The following is a 13968-nucleotide window of genomic DNA, read 5'->3' as shown; positions in this document are numbered from 1 at the left end:
TGAGGACTTCAATAACTCAGTCATGGGTTAGGGGTTGTTATAAAAGTGTATGGGTAGGGTTCTGTGGCCTGCTTTGTGCAGGAGGTCAGACTAGATGATCGTATTGGTCCCTTCTGATCTACGAGTCTATGAGAACACATGGACCTAAAAAGCCTCCAAGTTAACTGCCCAAATTGTGCCACTCACTCAGTAGCTGAGAGGGGAACCCAGGTCCACCCTCTACTCTGGATTCCAGTCCAGGGCCCTATCTCCAGCAGCAAAGATCCAGACAACCCATCCTGTCACTCGGAGTGTTTCCTACCTCACCTTCTCCACTCCTCTAGCCAAATCTTTTCCTCTGGGTCTACTAGACAAAGCCTTCTTCTGGGGTCTAAATCTGTGTATCCCTTGTTCCAGGGAGAGGGCCTGCAGCTCTCTTCCCCGCAGCCCTCTTTCTGCTACCAGCTCCCTGGTTTTATAGAAGCCTCACTTGTTCCTATACAGGTAAACTTCCCTTAATTAGGGCTTGCCTCTCAGCCTAAATATTCCCCAGTTTTCAGCCTTATAGGTTAATTGGCCTATGTGGTCTAAATTGACCCCTTCAGGACTAATGTGGGGGGAACATACCCCATCAGAGGTGCCTAATTACCTTTAAAAATCTGGCCTCATGTGACGGCTCAAGGCAAAAATAATGGTTAGTAGCCCAAGTGAGGGCTTAACTCAAGGCTGCACAAATTTTAATGAAATATTGGATGTTTTACAAATAGTTGTTTATGACTATGGGTGGCCTACTGGAGAATATAATGGAATTTTATTATTTTTACAGGATTTGTCAGAAGTAGTTGGGTATTTTCATTTTCAGAAAGAATTTGTGGAAAATGGCATGCAACAATTACTAAGAATTAACTCAGTTCAAAGCCAGATTATTCTTTTGGAAAGGTTTCTGCTGATATATTTAAATGAGCTTTATCCCATATAAGTAATTTAAGTGCACCGGCTTCCAGCTCTTGTTGAAAATGAAAGTACTCAAGGCCTTATGAAGAAAATCAATCTGTAAAATTAATACAATTCCCACATCATACATACTGAAATACGAATAGACTTATTAAAACATTACATTTTATGGGTACTAACTTTTGTCAATTCTAACCACAAAGAATACCCAATGAAGCAATTAATGTATTAAAATATTAAGGTCTGAGCCACAAAGGATCTATCAAAGTTTCTTTAGATTTATTGCTTTGTATTTCTCCAGTTCTTTCCAGTAGTTGCAAATCCATAGAACTTTTAAGATAAGATTATTAGCCATTGCTGCTTGATGTATACCAGGAAGAGTAAACTCCTACAAGAATTGAAGGAAAAGGATTTTTGTTTCTTACCCGCTAAATTTATTCTCCTGGATATTTCTATTTATGATTTCTTGAAAGGTAGAGTTTTTTGTCCATGTAGTTTTCTTACTCTCTGAGGCTGTTGTCATTTGTAATTGAGGCCGTGGGAGTGGAGGGTGTTTTGCACCTTACAGTTTGATCCTAGTCACACTGAAGTCAGTGAGAGCATCATCAAGTGCTTACCATCAATATAAGTTACAACTGAGAATTGCTTTTCATTTAACTTAATTATTCCTGCACTAACTTTACAAGAGAGCCGTAGATTAGAGGACTGTTTAGCTGGATACCTAAAACTCTATTGAAGTCAAAGGGCTGTATTCAGCTATGACAAATAGTGGTGCAAGTTATACACTAGATCCAAGTTGGAAAGAAGAATGGATGTTCATGTTAACTAGTAAATGTATATCAACATAGTGTTCAGTGGAAGGCCAATCTGACATGCCTTGCATATGTGGAACACTGATAGAAATCTTTGGGAGATCCATACATGAAAAACAAAGCCCTGAGAATGTACCTTACTTGCCAAGGGGGAAGGAAAAGTGATCTGGCTGCAAAAGCAAATAACTGGATGGAGTAAGATAAAGCAGTACTCTTCTGTTTTTGCTTTTACCCTTCTGTTTGTTGCTTTTCTTGCAATACTCCTGCTTCTGTAGCCTCAGAACATAAATTTTGCATACACGCTGATTGTCAATCAGTGCCGGTTACACTATTTTACCATTTGCATGCAAGTACAATGATTGGCTGACTAGCTTACACCCAGCATGTAACTTTCACCACCCTTTACTTGCCAGCGTATTTGGTCCACGGACTGCTAGGACAGAGGTCTGAATTTGGCCCACATGGATGAACTGCTTAATTTTCTTCAAACACTGAAAAAAATGTAAGCCTCACAATTCATCTTTCAGCATGTGTAACGAGATCTCTAATGGTGTCTTTTTTTTCTTCCTTTTCCATATTTTTAAGCTGTGAGACGGGGGTCTTACGAAATGGTATTGACTCTGATTAAATACAACTGTCATATCCACCAGCCATGTGTAAAACGCTGGTCAGCAATGCATGAAGCTGCAAAACAAGGCTGCAAAGAGATTGTTTCTCTGCTTCTGAAGAATGGAGGAAATGTGCACCTGAAAGATGGTTATGGGGTAACGCCATTAGGAGTTGCTGCTGAATATGGACACTGTGATGTGCTGGAGCATCTTATTCATAAAGGTATGTAGGCAGGTAGCTTCAGCAGCTGCATACATATTGTCTGGTTACTAGAGCATATGTGAGGCCACTTATAGTTGATCACATTAAAAGGGCAGTAAGTGTCACTGATCTTACACTGTGTTTAAAAAAATAAATATTGAAGATCACAGTTAGCTAGAGAGCAACTTTGGTCTAAAAAAATCTACTTTAATTTTAGCTTGTTTGAGGTTCTCCATTTGATTTTCTTTTTTTTCATCTTGGTTCCAAACATAATTTACTCATTGCTGGGGTTATTTATTGTGTGATCACCAGGGAGATGGCCAGGGCGTGTCCACACTGCAATAAAAATCCCATGGCAGCGAGTCCCAGAGCCTGGGTCATATAACTTGGGCTTACACTACAGGGCTAAAAATAGCAGTGTAAATGTTTGGGCTTGGGCTCTGAAACCCAGCAAAAGGGAAGGATCTAAGAGACCAAATGTCTACACTGCTATTTTTAGCCCTGTAGCACAAGCCCAAGACAGTTGACCCAGGCTCTGAGGCTCACTGCTGCAGAATTCTTATTGCAGTGTAGACGGACCCCAAGAGGCAGCTGATAACCAGAAAATGATTTTAAAGCCTATTCCATGACTTTCCATGAGTGGAAACCAACGTTTGACACCACAGAAAGTCAGGAATCCTGGATTTCAATGGGTAGATAGCATTAATTTATAGCCTCAGTGAACTGTGACTCTTTCAGGTGTGTGCTTCCCCCCTCTTTCTGAAGTCGCAGTCTCTCCCTCTCCTTTCTGTCACATCATTTAATATTTCTGTATTTGTTTCCACATCTATTAAACAGGGACAATGTTCCTTTAAGATCTATGAGTAAAAGTGCTAGAAAACTGCTAAACACTATTGTTAATTTGTATTCTAGTGCCATAGTATGCTAAATGTTTTACAGACAGGTGTGAAGACAACATACTTACCCTAAAGCACTCACAATCCAAATGGGTAGTTTTCCAATAAAAGATCAGGGATCGGTGTGACTAAAAGAGATGTGCTTATACAATGAAATTGAACAGGCACTTCGTTAGTCCCACAATTTTTGTTGGGATAGTTTGAAACATGTGTCACGTTTTCTTTTCAGTCACCTGACCAGTTAACGCGCAAGAAAGACTAAAGGGCAGGTCTACAGTAAAAAGTTGTGTCAGCGATGCCCAACCTGTGGCCCACCAGAGCATTTCATAAGGTCCGGGGCCTGCTTCAAAACAATGGCCAATTCATTAGCATTTTGTCATCATGTTGACATCATTTTAGTTTACACAAGTGTGTAAATAGACAATATTGAACATAGAAACAGCCTATCTAAATACCTATGGAACAAGCTGAACTTAAAATATAAATCAATAAAGGTAATATTAAATCTTATTAAAATATGTAGAATTTGCTTGGCCCATACAAGGTTTTGCTTAGGTTTATAGAGACCGTCCTGTGCAATAAGTCTGAGTACCACTGAGTTAGGTCAACCCAGGGACATTACTCAGGGGTATGAAAAGGTAATTAAACTGACTTAACCCCAATGTAGATGGTATTAAGTCCATGGAAGAATTCTTTCTCCTCTGCCTCTCAGGAAGTAGATTAACTACAGCAAAGGGAGAACCCGTCCGGTCACTGTAATGACTGTCTACTCTACACTGAAGCGCAATAATGCTGTAGCTGCACTGCTGTAGTGTTTTAAGTATAGACATAACCTAATTTTTCCCAATTTCCATCTCAGCTCTCCCTTTATATTGAGCAATAAATCAGTGAAACCCTTGGACTTTGGGTTAAAAGCATGAAACACAATGTGGTAATACAATGGTACATGCTGATCTCTTTTCCAACAGGAAAACCCTCATAGAACACTCCTGCTGGCAATAAAAGGAACTAATCTTCACTGTCCATAATGTCAATCTATAATCCATCCTTTTTTAATATTCATTTATACTTATATATTTCCAATGTCACTTATTTTCTTTAAAAAAACCGAGCATATTAGGAGTGTCTAGAATACAGATTCAGACTCAACTACATAAACCCTCCTTTACACAATGGGCATAATTCTATCACAGTTAAATATGTTTTAAATGACAGAAGAGACAACAGTTGAAAGTGTATCCCAGAAACAAAAAGGAATTACATGACACCCATGAGTGTTTTAGATAGATACTTTTCTGCCAACACGCAGCAATTTTCACCTGTGCACAGCAGCAATATACTCGCTTACTCAGATGTTCATTTATTGCTTATGTTAAGCTATATTTAATATTTTAAGCTTCATACTATCTAGTTTCCCAATTCCAACGTAACAGAGTGCTGTTGTAATGTGTTTAAGGTTTCTGTTAGAGTTCATATCATTGTTAGCATTCCATGTTCATAGCAATGATTGAAGTTTGTTAGGTGCAGACTCAAAGAACAGTCTTTTACAGTTATTGCTCTGGCATGCAATTAAATTACTAATCTACGTAGCAGCTTCTATCAGGGCTTTACAGTTCAGTTACAGTTCAGTATATTTAGCATTGGCTGTATGTTGTTTATACTGCCCTCTGCAAGCTGTTTCATGTGTACACTGTATCAATTTATAGCACACATTAATTGCTAACTGTACTTAGAAATTATGTAGCACTTTATATTTTCAAAGCACTGTACAAATGTATCCCAAACTTGGCAATTCACAGTGCCTTCCATCCTGACTTCTCTCTCTTTTCATAGTCCCAATCATCTGAATGGGTAGTGTCAGCTCTTCCAGATGGTCCTGAAATATGTCCACTTTGGCGGGCAGCATGCATAACATAGTGTATCAGTGCAGCATTGGAATTATTCTCCAAAGTGCTTGACTATTTAGAATAATATTTTACACTTATATAGTGCTTTACAGTAACGAAGCACTGCACAGACATCCTCATTACATGCCTGTGAGGTAGGTATGTATTATTACCCCATGTTATAGGTGGGGTAATAGACACAAGGGTGAGACAATAGCAGAATATAGATTAGAACTCAGGAGCTGCTTGCTTCCATCCCTAAAATCAGTCCACTAAATCACACTGCTCTACAAAATTGGTTGTTGTTTGGGTTCATTCACAGACTTCAGCTGTTTTGGTCAGAAGGAATTAAACTTGTTTGTCTTTTATTGATTGAGCCATACAAACTGTGGAGAACTAGGAAATATTTGTATTTTTTAATACATATCTTATGCCCTCAGTATACCTGGGTGACATTACCCTTCCTGAATGCACAGAGTTAGATGAAAAGGGATTGATTACAAAACTAGGCAGGAAAGATAAAACAATGACCTAGATAAGGAGCTTCCTCTCAAACACCATAGCCAGATTTATAGCTGTGAAGAGGGATAAAATAAATAATAAATCATCCTTTGTTCTGGAGAAGCTGCTGATGTGTCACTGCACATTCTACTGGCTGAAGGCTCCCTGAGGAAAACTTTTGCAGGTGCCAAGCCAACTTGGCCTCCTAAGTAATATGATTGGTAACCAGAAGGGTGTAACATAAGCTCCCAGGGCCTGTGAGGCCTACCTATTGGGTGGAGCAGGACCTGGCCTGGTGGTTGTGGTGGCATTTCAGGTAATGATGAGCATCCAGGGATCAGGCACTGACTCCAGGGTGAAGCAGGAATCAGGGGCCAAGCAGAAGGTCAGAACTGAAGTCAGAAGTCAAAGTCTAAGCCAAAGGGTACACCAGAGTCATAATCAGGGACGGCACCAGGAGTTGGAGCTAGGAATCAGAAACCAGAATGGAGAAGGGAAGCTGTGGCTGGGGCAATAAGCCAAAGTGAACACAGTGTAAGCACTGCTACAGGCATGGTTCACATTGAGCAGCTGCTGTAGTGGTGCTGCCGCAAGGCTCAAGTAGCAGGCTGCTGGCTCCCCTGCCCAGTCAGGAAGCAAAACCATTAGGAGAGGGCTCATTGGGCCCAGCTGAGCTTGCTGGGTTGCCTAATGACCAGGCTGGGAGCCAGCTGTGCCCCGACATGTAACTTAGAGACCCAGTCAGGGAATGGTTTGTCCACAGGCACTTTTCCAAAAGAGATGTGGAGGCACAGGAGAAGAGTGTACTCAGGGGTCTGGTAGAGGGTCTTAGCGGGGCAGTTTACCAGGAACCATGACACAGACAATCAGGAGTAGGATAGGATACAGAGGAACCTAGACAAATTAGAGGATTGGACCAAAAGAAATCTGATGAGGTTCAACAATGACAAGTGCAGAGTCCTACACTTAGGACGGAAGAATCCCAAGCACTGCTACAGACTAGGGACCAACTGGCTAGGCAGCAGTTCTGCAAAAAAGGACCTAGACGTTACAGTAGATGAGGAGCTGGATATGAATCAACAGTGTGCCCTTGTTGCCAAGAAGGCTAATGGCATTTTGGGCTGTGTAAGTGGGGAATTGCCAACAGATCATTCCCCTCTATTTGGCATTGGTGAGGCCTCATCTGGAGTATTGTGTCCAGTTTTGTGCCCCACACTACAAGAAGGATGTGGAAAAATTGGAAAGAGTCCAGTGGAGGGCAACAAAAATGGTTATAGGGCTGGAGCATATGAATTATGAGGAGAGGCAGAGGAAACTGGGATTATTTTGTCTGCAGAAGAGAAGAATGAGGGGGGATTTGATAGCTGCTTTCAACTACCTGAAAAGGGGTTTCAAAGAGGATGGATCTAGACCGTTCTCAGTGGTAGCAGATGACAGAACAAGGAGTAATGATCTCAAATTGCAGTGGGGGAGGTTTAGGCTGGATATTAGAAAAAACTTTTTCACTAGAAGGGTGGTGAAGCACTGGAATGGGCTACCTAGGGAGGTGGTGGAATCTCCTTCCTTAGAGGTTTTTAAGGTCAAGCTTGACAAAGCCCTGGCTAGGATGATTTAGTTGGGGATTGGTCCTGCTTTGAGCAGGGGTTGGACTGGATGACCTCCTGAGGTCCCTTCCAACCCTGATATTCTATGAATATATTCTGATGTTGAGATCAACACTGCAGATACATCTCTTACTATTGGGAATGTATGTTTCTATGCCATTTGCTTACATCTTGTAGCCAAAATGAGATGAGAAAGGCACAGAAAATGGGTAAGGCCTTTGTAGTCATTGCTCCTTGTTATTAATTATTATTATTTGCAATTTCATGTACTGCAGAACACTCAAAGTATTTTCCAATATTCAACCATATTTCCATTGTTTGAATATTTTCTAGTTGTTAGACCCATATCATCTGTGTCTTTTGTGCTCCCCTTGATTCCATGAAAGCCATGCTGAGTGGTATCTTCATGCTTATCGTGTGCAGCAATTTACATATCAGTGTTCTCTGGCTGCACTGCTATGTGTGGCTTGTGCCCTTCCCCCTGGTGAGCAAAGCACCTGTTCCCTAAATATACTGCACCACTCTTCACTTGTCTCCTCTGCTCTATTAGAAGAAACAGTTGTTTTATTCTGCTCTACATCCTGGTAGACTTTCCTGTTCCTAGGAAGATTGCCAATTACAGGCTCGCATCTTTCTCCCATGCAAATTTTTTCTGCAGACTTGATCAGCAGACATTTTAAACAACATCCAGCGTTTCCAGTGGCTCCAGCTGTCCTGAGATTATGTTAAAACAGGGGTCAGCAACCTTTCAGAAGTGAGTGCTGTCTTCACTCTAATTTAAGGTTTTGCGTGGCAGTAATATATTCTAATGTTTTTAGAAGGCAGGGGGGATAGCTCAGTGGTTTGAGTATTGGTCTGCTTAAACTCAGCTTTGTGAGTTCAATGCTTGAGGGGGCCACTTAGGGATCTAGGGCCAAAATCAGTAGCTGGTCCTGCTAGTGAAGGCAGGGGGCTGGACTCAATGACTTTTTCAAGGTCCCTTCCACTTCTAGGAGATAGGTATATCTCCTATTATTATTATTTTTCTATAAGTCTATAACATATAACTAAACTATTGTTGCATGTAAAGTAAATAAGGTTTTTAAAATGTTTAAGAAGCTTCATTTAAATTTAAATTAAAATGTAGAGCCCCCCAAACCAGTGGTCAGGACCTGGGCAGTGTGAGTGCCACTGAAAATCAGCTCATGTGTCAGTGTGCCATAGTTTGCCTACACCTTTGTTAAAATCTTGAAATGCCTTTGCTGATCCTGGCAACAGCACTTAAACTATGGAAGCATCATGCAGTTCTTTTGCATCCTTCTTTGAGGTGTCTTTTGGAACTTTTAGCACTAAAGGTGGTCTGATTTTGTGCCCTCTTATTTCAACAAACTGACAGTGAAACAGCCATGGCAGGCTCTCATCTGTTTTAAGCTAAGAGTTGTATGCTGTGGACAAGTAAGAGAAAAATGTAGTCATTTTTCAGTACTGTAAGGTGTGCTTTGAAATAATCTTTGCTACATAATTGTGTAGCACCTTGAGGGAAATGCTAAACAAACACATATATAGGCATGGTCCCTCACAAACTAAATAGACTAAGCAAACAGAAAGTAAGGAAAATGTCAGATGTACATGTCTTAAGTTGCGTTCTATCAATATATTTCCCCACAGCCTTCCTCCTTTACTGCTGACCCTGTGCTTCAGTCCTTCTACACTACCACTGCTGATCATTGTCCTGTTTAAATGTTTTTCCACATATTCAGGCAAATACCAGTGCCTGACCTTCTTTTGTAAAAGACAATTAATCGCATACTTTTTGCTTATTCACATTAATGTGCTTTTTCCCTTGGTGCAGAAGGTTGCCTTTTCAAACTACTGAATGAGTCTTTTTGACATACTTCAGGCCTTGTAAGTATCCAGCGCCTAAATACCACCAGGATTCTGAGTGAATCCCACAGCACCTTGGCTATATTTATCAAAGCATTAACCTGTGGTGTGCTCTGTCTAATGTCCAACAAACTCCAAAGCAGAATTGTTGATACGTCACTGGGAGGATTCTGTGCATAAAGAACACATGTAGTGGATGTAGAATGAGAGCCATCAGAGTTAGTATATTTAGTCCAGGACAAATACCCAATATGTGAGCTGCAGCAGTGTCTCAATAGATAGATTAATCCTGGATAATCAAATAAGATAAAACTGTGTAATATATACATATATATTTAATCCCATCCATAGTCACTAGGATGCGCTGCCACGATGGTTCTATATTGCAAAGCAGCCTGCCTATAACCATGCCAGATCTCAAGCTTGTAACTCAGATTACAAGGTTTTGTGATTTAACAGACACAGAATGCGAAAACGTGACCCTCACTCTTTGGTTTATGGAACCAAAGCACTTTAGGGATTATCTCAATTCATATAAGACTCTTAAAAGCTAAACTTAACATTGAAATCTTCACCTCAGAATAAGTAACTGCACAAAACAAAGCAAAAATTGTCTCCAGCTACCTTGCTGGGCCCTGCTTCCAAGTCTCAGAAGGAAATATTCACAGTAGAACCTCAGAGTTATGAGTTACAAACTGATCAGTCAACCACACACCTCATTTGGAACTGAAAACATGCAATCAGGAAGCAGCAGAGACGAAAACAAAACAAACACAGTACAGTACTGTGTTAAATGTAAACTACTAATACTAAAAAAAAAAAGGGAAAACAGCATTTTGTATAGTAAAGTTTCAAAGCTGTATTAAGTCAGTGTTCAGCTGTAAACTTTTGAAAGAACAGCCATGACATTTTGTTCAGAGTTACAAACATTTCAGAGTAACAAACAATCTCAATTCCCGAGGTGTTTGTAACTCTGAGGTTTTACTGTAACTGAATGTGTTTTTTCCCAAGATTAGATTTTTTTGGAAGGAAGGCATCACATGGGAATGTTTTTGCTTCACTGGAAGAAAATAAAAGGTATACAATAATATATATGTTAGAAGTGACAAGAAAGTACTACTTCTGCTCCTACATCAATTTTTTTTTAAAAGTAGCAACATGCAGATCTGAGATTATGCACGTTTGAAAGGACTTCAGAATACTGCAGATCCTCAATTTAGTATCTCAGCTCAAAGCAAATGTCACTCAAGTGATTTCTCTCCACTTTCCCAATATATATACGTTTATATCTGTGATGGTTAAATTTTACATTTAATTTCTAAATTGGTTACTATAAACTTTTCTGTTCTGTTCTTAAAGGTGCAATTTTAATAACTGAACATGAAGAGAAAAGAAATTCAGGATATTTTAAAGACAAGATATATCTTCTGAGTTCCTTTGGACTTAACTATTACCTTTATATCCTTCCACCAGGTGGTGATGTTCATGCTTTAGCAGATGATGGTGCATCAGTACTGTTTGAAGCAGCTGGAGGAGGTAATCCAGACTGTGTAGCTCTTCTTTTGGAATATGGAGGAAGTGGTAATGTGCCTAATAGGGCAGGACAGCTCCCTATACACAAAGCAGCCTATGAAGGACATTATTTGTGAGTATAACTGTAGGCTTCAAATTCTCCCCTATAATACCACATCTAGTACTATGTCACATTAAAGGCTTGATTTGAAAAGTCCAAATTTAAAGATCATTCATATTTGACAAGTATGTACATTAAATTATTTTAAATTAAATCTTAAATGTGGCTTCAGCATATACAATAGGAAATATAAAACAAAAAACAAACCCTAGCAGAACTAAAAGAAAGTAATTAGGAGATTTGGTGCTAATTTACACTTTGTACAACTCCATTTAATTCAAAGGGGTTTCATGTGGTATAAGTTCAGACAGAAATTTGTCTGTTGAGGTTGTTCAGGAGTAAGTGAGGGCAGAATCTGGCTTCTCGGGTGAAATGTTCAGTTAGATAGTAGAAAGTCACAACTGGATGTCCTGTTTTCATGAGGTTGGGGAAGGGGTTTATGCCTGGGTGGATTTTAGCTGCAGGGTGGGGAAGAAGTTGATGTCTGGGTGGATTTTAGCCAGATGAAAATTTTCTTCATTATCTTTTTAGGTCACTGAAATATCTAATTCCAGTTACATCCAAGACTGCAGTCCAGAGAAGTGGGTTAAGCCCCATTCACTCAGCAGCAGATGGCCAGAATGTGCAGTGTCTAGAACTTCTCATTGAAAATGATTTTGATGTCAATACTCTCCTGGCTGAACACATTTCTGAAAACTACGATGATGAAAGGAAAACGGCACTCTATTTTGCTGTTTCTAACAATGACATTCTCTGCACAGAAGTATTACTCAAAGCTGGTGCAGACCCAAACAAGGATCCTCTAAATTGTCTTCTTGTAGCAGTGAGAGCTGGTAACCATGAAATTGTACGATTGCTTCTATCCTATGGAGCAAATGTCAATTGCTACTTCATGCTCGTGAATGACACCCATTTCCCCAGTGCCATTCAGTATGCTTTGAATGATGAGATAATGCTAAGGCTGTTGCTGAATCATGGATATAATGCAGAGAGGTGTTTTGATTGTATGCATGGCAACATCTTTGGAAGTTCTTTTGTGTGGTCACTTCCAGAAGAGGAGGTATTACCAGGATGGACATCTTGTGTAATAAAAGATACTCCAGTAAGCACATTCCTCATTTTCTTCTCTTCATTTTTCTCTTCAATGTAACCTTGCTTTAAATTTATTTTATATTTTAATGCAGAATTAAGATTTCTTGATATCAACATACTTATTTACCCCCCACATAACCTTTCTTCAGTTTTATTCTGGTATAGAGAAAATGACACATATAAAGTAGTTTTACTTTTGAAACTGAGTTAGAGGTTGTAGCAAGGAAGTTTTGACTAGCAATTTAAGGAGCGAGCTGGAAGGCAGGAAAATAGGTTCTATTCCCAACTCAGCCATTTATTTGCCAGCATATTTTGGGTTAAACATAGGGCATGATCCTGCAAACTCTTAAGCATGTGATATCTGCTTGTGTGGTAAACCTATCTAAATCAATGGATTTACTCACACAAATAAAGTTATATGTATGTATAAGTGTTTGCAGGATTGAGATGTTAGACCAAATTTATGAAATGTCCAAATTTTTGATGCCCAGCTTGAGATGTTGAGATGTTCAGAGCCAGTGAGAATCCAAAACTTTGACTGAAGTCAAATGAGACCTGTGGATGCTCAGCACTTCTGAAAATCAGGACCTGGGTATCCCAATAACTGAGACACACAAAGATAGTGGGAAAAAATTCAAAATTTAGGCATTAACCTGTCAGTACTTCAGTTTCCCCATATGGATAGAGGGAATAATAATATCTTCCTGTCACAAGAGGGCTGTGAGGCTTACTTTATTAAAGTTTGGATAGTGCTTTGAAATCCTCAGATAAAAGGTTCTGTAGTTATGTAAGTGCAAAGCATTACTATAAAGTGGTGTCAGTACAATTAAACACAGTACTTATGAGATACAATTCTTGGAACATTTATATCTTTTGTATAAAATGGTGGGTTTAAAAGAAAAAATATAACTATATTTGGTTCCAATCCCTCTTCCACTGAAGTCATTGATGAAAATCCCATTGTCTTCAATGGGAGCAGGATGCCTTTTAGCATTCTGCTAGCAGCAGGCATTCCAACACAATTAGAGTGCATAAGATACTGATAAGTTGTTATTAGTAACACAGGTAACACAAGATACTGTTTGAGGATTTTATACTTTGAATGCTTTATGATCAAAGATTTCCAAGGGTGCCATATTATTTCATAGGTGGTTTTGAGACTCACCTCAAACCCATTTTTCAGGGATATATTCAAGCAAATTTGAATGTAAAGTATAGCCGAAAAGTGTAGAGTTATGATAGTAGTAGATAAAAATGATAAAGGCCTAAGAGTTAATGTCCTCCAGGTTTTCCTCTGAGTTTGAGATTATTGTTTGAGCAATAATGCTCAGCATACATGTAATGAAAGTGTCCTTTTTAGAGAAATATGTTTAAACCTACTCCTAAAACCAAAGTGGAATAAAACAATGAGGAAGTTATTAAGATATTGTCATCTTTGACATAATGAAAAGTGGCCTTCAGGTTTCTGTTCAAACGAAGAATCAGAAGTTAGAGATTGCTGGAGATGACTTTTTAGGTGATCCATTGTATCCCCATGGGATGTCAGTACAGGACTGTTTCTTACAGGATATTTCTGTAAATAAATTCTTTAAAATTCCATCACTTTGGCATTTCCCTGGGTGAGTTTTAAAAGTAATCTGTGTTTTTCCTTTCAGTTCTGTGCCTTTATTACAGTTCCTTGGTTGAAACATTTAGTTGGACATGTGATTCGCATTTTGATAGACTATATGGATTATGTTCCTTTGTGCTCAAAACTAAAGTGTGTCCTAGAAGCACAGAAAGAATGGCCAGAGATACGCCAGATATTAGGTAAATGTCTAACATTTGTTTAATGATTTGATCTGGTATTAAAGGTTTATAAAAATTACTACTATTACCAGCTATATTTAATTCTGATATGTTCTGTTTGCATCACCTGGTCTAAGGGCCAGTTCCTGA

The 13968-nt window shown here is 39.2% G+C and overlaps 1 protein-coding gene across 6 annotated transcripts in view; it reads left to right on the top strand.

Moving 5' to 3' along the window:
• Positions 1-13968, top strand: part of ASB15 (ankyrin repeat and SOCS box containing 15) — a 35189-nt gene that overhangs the window by 17852 nt on the left and 3369 nt on the right. For 5 of the 6 annotated variants that reach the window (XM_075065272.1, XM_075065278.1, XM_032768821.2 and 2 more), the window contains 4 exons: positions 2331-2576; positions 10779-10950; positions 11470-12040; positions 13686-13839. In XM_075065272.1, the coding sequence (XP_074921373.1) occupies positions 2331-2576; positions 10779-10950; positions 11470-12040; positions 13686-13839 (1143 nt within the window). The remainder of the gene's footprint in view (positions 1-2330; positions 2577-10778; positions 10951-11469; positions 12041-13685; positions 13840-13968) is intronic. The other variant, XM_075065285.1, reaches the window with a different exon arrangement.

This window comes from Chelonoidis abingdonii, chromosome 1, assembly GCF_003597395.2.
Source record: "Chelonoidis abingdonii isolate Lonesome George chromosome 1, CheloAbing_2.0, whole genome shotgun sequence".
Classification (NCBI taxonomy): domain Eukaryota; kingdom Metazoa; phylum Chordata; order Testudines; family Testudinidae; genus Chelonoidis; species Chelonoidis abingdonii.
Note: the sequence above shows the minus strand (reverse complement) of the source record. Positions and strands in the feature narration are given on the sequence as shown.